Source organism: Morone saxatilis, unplaced genomic scaffold, assembly GCF_004916995.1.
Source record: "Morone saxatilis isolate NCDOM2014 unplaced genomic scaffold, NCSU_SB_2.0 Contig3, whole genome shotgun sequence".
NCBI lineage: Eukaryota > Metazoa > Chordata > Actinopteri > Moronidae > Morone > Morone saxatilis.
The window spans coordinates 16,495,786-16,501,218 of NW_023339873.1; the positions used below are offsets into that span (position 1 = coordinate 16,495,786).

At 46.2% G+C, this 5,433-nt stretch overlaps 1 protein-coding gene across 1 annotated transcript in view; it reads right to left on the reverse strand.

The window, feature by feature from the left end:
- The window catches only part of LOC118337096 (connector enhancer of kinase suppressor of ras 3-like), a gene marked incomplete at its 5' end in the record, with an annotated part of 30,249 nt that extends 24,816 nt beyond the window's left edge, over positions 1-5,433 (reverse strand). The window contains 1 exon segment of the mRNA XM_035673957.1: positions 5,362-5,433. Coding sequence (XP_035529850.1) covers positions 5,362-5,413 — 52 coding nt within the window.

The following is a 5,433-nucleotide window of genomic DNA, read 5'->3' on the forward strand; positions in this document are numbered from 1 at the left end:
CATCGATGCTGTGAAAACAGAGACTAACCCATTACAGCTGCTTTATCCATCAGCACTCTCTAATGTAACAAGTCAACAAGAGAGGTGACACTCAGAGACACGTCACAGCAGGCACAAACAAGAACAGCCTCCATGTTATACTAATTTAATACCAACACTGTTATTAGGCAAGTAAACAGAATGGACTGCAAAATGAAAGTCAGTAGATTCTCCTACAGTTTAACTATGAGATACACTTTCACACAATGTTAAACTGTGTGAATAGCTACACAGGAATTCAGTGAGCCTCTATGGAGGACGGGGGGGAACATGGACTAGTCTGAACATGTTCTGAACAGGGTCTGATCTGGCATCTGCCCAAGTGCCCGGCTAAACCTAAAAGTGGCTAACAGTTCATAAAACTACAGATCACTTCATAATCATAATGACATTACACTCCATTACAGTGTAAGCTGGTGGCGGGATGAGAGAGCTCCGTGTGTATTTGGTCAGCGAGGGGGGACCGTCAGCTCGGCCGAGTTCAGCGGTTTAAATCCGTTAAAAGCAACCGGTGGCCCCAGATGCAACAAAGGACATGTGTGACCTGTTTTGACTGCTCGTTCGCAGAGCCGCCGGTTTGGCGTGGTAGGAAAAAAAAAACTGGACTGCATTCCTCTCATGTTCTGTGGTTATTTGAGCATAACTGCATTAGCAGTGCTTTGACAGCAATACCAACACGGCCATTCACTTCCCTTTTCCTCCCCTGCGTGAATCAGAACCACCATACGAGCGCAGATCTGGTGCGGTAGCAATTTGTGACATTAATATATTCAAAAACCTTCAATTACATGACTGGGAGAGCGAGCCTTAAGGCGCAATCGTGGCACGCAATAAACCAGTGGGTGGGGGCGGGCGCACGCACTTGACATCACCGCACGAGAGGTCAGCGAGCATGTGACCCGCGTTTGCACTTGCACCCGCTGTGCCACCTCAGGTCGGAGCTTTTATTCGCATGGCTTAAGCATGGCACCTCGCAGGCCAATGCTCTTAGGGCAGAGCGGGGCCAAGTAGCTTGCAGGTCCTGCTAAGCTGAGATCATCAGGGAGATTTGCAATGCACATTTTAGATTTGAATGAGAAGCAAAGTGGTCTAGCCCGGGTTGGCAGGCATACGTGCTGACCCTCAGTCTCCTCTCCTGGCACTGAGAGAAGAACCGTTGGATGTGTATGCAAATGCAAACTGATTCTGGATTACTGATAAAAATCTTCACCCCTATAGAGCGCTGCACACACACTGCTGTGTACTGTCCAAACACAACATCCAAAGGTGACGTCAATGGCCACTTTCAATCGCTAAGGGAAGACCGTTAGAACGGTGGCGTTAACTATTGATGATTTCTCCCCATATGTTAGCGCTCCTGAGGGTGAGAAACAGGCCGAAACCACGGCAATCCCTTTCAGTCACCTCTCCCCAGGGGGAATCCTCTTACAGCACTTCCCCTGAACCCTAAAGGCCATTTTCTATGGAGAGGTAACATGGTTATCTGCCCATCAGTGGAACACAATAGGTCCATTTTAAAAGCTGAATGGCTGCAAACTGGTAAATGACAAAGACAGGAGTTTCAACTTTAGGGCATGTCAAAGTTAGAATGACTTTCGATTGAATAAATGATTTCACTCTGTTACTTCCTTGTATATGCGAGGCCACTAGAAGCAGCGTACAGATTTCCGCTGTTCTGACAGCCTCTGTTTAGATTCATTTAACACCTTTCCCCCCTGATGCATACACACAGAGCCTACAGTGTAAGGGTTGCTCAAATGGATTAATGATGCCGGTGGTGGCTATCCAAACAGAGAACTCAACCTGTACGACAGAGCCGGCGCTAAAACAGACGCAGTCGATGCCTTAATAAGGGCGAGGTGTCTGCGTAACGTCTGTTCACACTCCAGTTTAGGAAGTCTCTGTTTGAGCCAGATAAGGATCACGGGCCATCATTGCCCACACCTCACTATCATCCCTAAAGATAAGGCTGCTGACGGTACCCATCAGTGGAGTCATTTAGCATGCGCACATTCAGACCCAATGCTGGTTTCCCCCCCCCCCAAGCACACACTTGGTCAAAGACTATAACACATTCAGCGCGTGTTTGCCACCTCTCTGACAAGATAATTGCCTTCTTGGCACTGTGGTGCTATCTGAGAGGCAGGATACACACACACACACACACAACCTTATGTTTCCATCCACATGACATCGAGCAAACCTGCTTTATGACTTAGGGAAAACACGTGTTCTGACCATTCACACTTCTGGTTGTGGGTAATGTTCACAGACATCTAAAACTGTAGCGCCACACACGTCACCGATAAGCTAATAGCGCCAGGCCTTGTATAGCTGTGTGCCAAACAGGGCTGTTGAGTTGAGATGCAGGCCACTAGATCAGCAGGACTTTATTAATGACCTATTGCTTAAAATAAACCCCATCACTGAAATTCACGTGCCTAATCCATTTCAAGATACAGGGCTTTGAAATTTGATTAGGCGGTATTCAAGTATAGAAAATGCTGGAGGATGTCCAGGGGGTCTGGATGAAGGCCACTCACTCAGACAGGAGTTGTGCAGGTTTGAATGTTTGGGATTCCTTGTTAAAACTTGGCACTCCCAGTAACTCCGTGGTGGACATGTGAGGAGGGAAAACGAGGAGGTATGTTGGGTAAATGAGGAACTATTGAGCTGAGTCGGAGCTAAACATTCCCTGAACGTTGCCAGCACTTCTCAGCTGAAGCATTGCCCATGTGGGTTCAGGACTATATTTGGAAAATGACTCGCAGCGTATGACTTCAAGTTCTGACTTTGTGAACACGGGTATGCAGCTCACTGGAGATAGGTCTTCGCGTCTAACCGGAGTTTGATTTTTGAAAAGCGTCGAAACAAAAACAAAACTGGAATTCAGTCACTGAGCCGTGCTGTGACATCCACATTGTCATTAGAAAAGTGCACATTTCCCCCAGGGTAAGGAGCCGCACACATGACATATGGGATGGCAATCACGTGACACCACAGGTCCAGCTGGAAGATCAGAGCTTGTGGTGAAGGAAATGTGCTTCGGGGTTTCTCCAGTCCCCAAACAAAAAACAGCAGTTTAAAAGATGAACGTCCTTTCACTGGCAATAAACATCCAGCAACCGCTGCTTGATCTCCCTGAACAATGCAAGTGATTAACAACAGCCTCAATACACAAGAACAGTCCCCGTCCTGGTGGGGGAAACAACCTGAGGCAAATGAGAGCAGAGGTCTTCATACAGCGCTGCTCTGAGGGTTTCATTTCACTTCTTTCGACAACCCTTGTCATTTGAGCAGGTCAACGCGGGGCCGCGACCCGGCTCTCCACGTGGGTTTTACTTCGGTTTTGATGCTGCCCGTCTTTGGTATGGAAGGATTACACGAGTTGTCCTTCAGTCCAACAGCGTCAGCGGTTACGTGCTATGTTGTGGCTGTGTACTGTACAGCAGTCCCTGAGGACAACACAAGGGCTTTTGTTTTTCGCGGGGGCGGTTGGCGCCTTCTGGCTCTCTCTTGGCCCCATACTTTGCTGCTCTTGGACACGAAGATGTTAAAATGATCGTGGAGAGCACGAGCCGCTGCACTAACTTTTAATAAAGAAAATATACCATGTTAAAAACTATTTCATTTCATGTTCAAGCGCTTGAGTTTAAATGGCGACAACAAGCCCGGGCCGCATTTTGAATTGGAGTTGTTTTGTTTATTTGTTTTGTGGGTCTGACTGCTCGAGGCAGATCCAGTTTCTCGCAAAGTAATTGTAGTCTACACTCAATGACAACGCCTCGAACCAAAGCAAATAGCTGTTCAGCCTCGCTGGACCACAATGAGGAAAGTTAAGTTTCCGGGATGACTGTGCAAAACTACATCGTCTGCTTTGTTAAACTTAGTGTTTCCATTAAGTCACATGTATTACAAGAGAACTGCCTCATATGAACGATCAAATGTAAGTTTACGTTCATGTACAGGGGCCGTGTGTAAAACGCTAAATATTCCCATGAACGTTCTGCTGTCAGCTCCGTTCACCTCTACCGTATTTGTAAGGGTCTGCGAATCCACTGGTTAAAGCCCACAGAGAGAACCGCTGAGTCAGATTTGCAGGAGACCGACAGCAATGGGGCCTGTGTAGACAACGAATCCTGCATCCATGCGTGCCCTGGCCGAGCTCTTTTCACTGGACACACTGAAAGTAACCCCTCCACAATCCCCTTTAGCTCCTAACTATGTCTGAGCACTGGCAGGCGGGCCTCCATCAGCGGCCACAGCGCTACAGCGGTGTCATGGTTGCAAATAATGACAAAACAACTCGCCCTGAGATTAAAAAGGAAGTCATCTGTGATTTGTTTTGGGGATTTTCCAAATGTCTTTGACAGTGAAGCGAAGGACTAAACAGTTTAGTCCCACTGCTGGCTATATACACAGCCCATTACTCCTTTTCCTGTGTAATATACACACCCACTTCACTTTTTGGTGCGTTTGGAACGATACAACTATTTCCATCCATACTTCAAATACCATTTGGTGTCCCTCACCAGGCATACCTATGCTGTGACTGAAGTTCAAAACCTTCTGATGTCATTCATAGCAAGCATTCCTCTCAGTGCCTGGAACAGGTAGGGGTTTTTATAGAGTACACATCTTACAAAGCTCTAAAACAGAGGTCTGACTATAAAATGAGTGAGAGCCGATCGTTTTTAGACTTACTCACCACACCAGAGCAGTGATTTCAAAAACAGAGGACAACACTTAAGCGAGTGCTGGTTACACATCAGTATTACTCATTAAAAACAATAATTACAGTGAGTGAGCGTCACTGTCATTTCTCACTAGTTGAGTTAGGTAACAAAACTGGTTTAGATTGGAGACCCTGAGGCAAAAAGGTCTGTGGACTAAAGTGTTAGACATTTAAAAAAAAAGTTTATTGGGGACTGAATAAAACATTTCTTGACCTACAGTGTAGTGCTGAAGTCAGCTAATGCTTGTCACTCAAAAAAAGTATCCAAACGTTGTAATGAGCAGCACGTTAACAGCTATATCAAAGGACGGATTACAGCGAACATAACACCAAAGTGAACCCGCTTTACGTTGCGTACATCAGTGAGTGAGAGTAAAGAAACTGCAGTCCCATTGTTAAACGCTTCAGTGGAGGTATGCTGACACACAGGAGTAGTATCAACGAAACTAACTTAGCTAGAGATAACCGAGGAGCGACTCAAGAGTTGAGACAGAAAAGCTTTTTAAAGAGCAGTAATGTCGTTAACGGGCTTTTGTTTCTGTCACACAAAAAAAAAGTGAATTAACGTTAAAGTGCTCCAGACTTACCTTTCATCCAGTCGACAACTTGCTTTGGCGTCCACTTCGTTATCGGCTCCATGGCTTCTTTAATACCAGAGG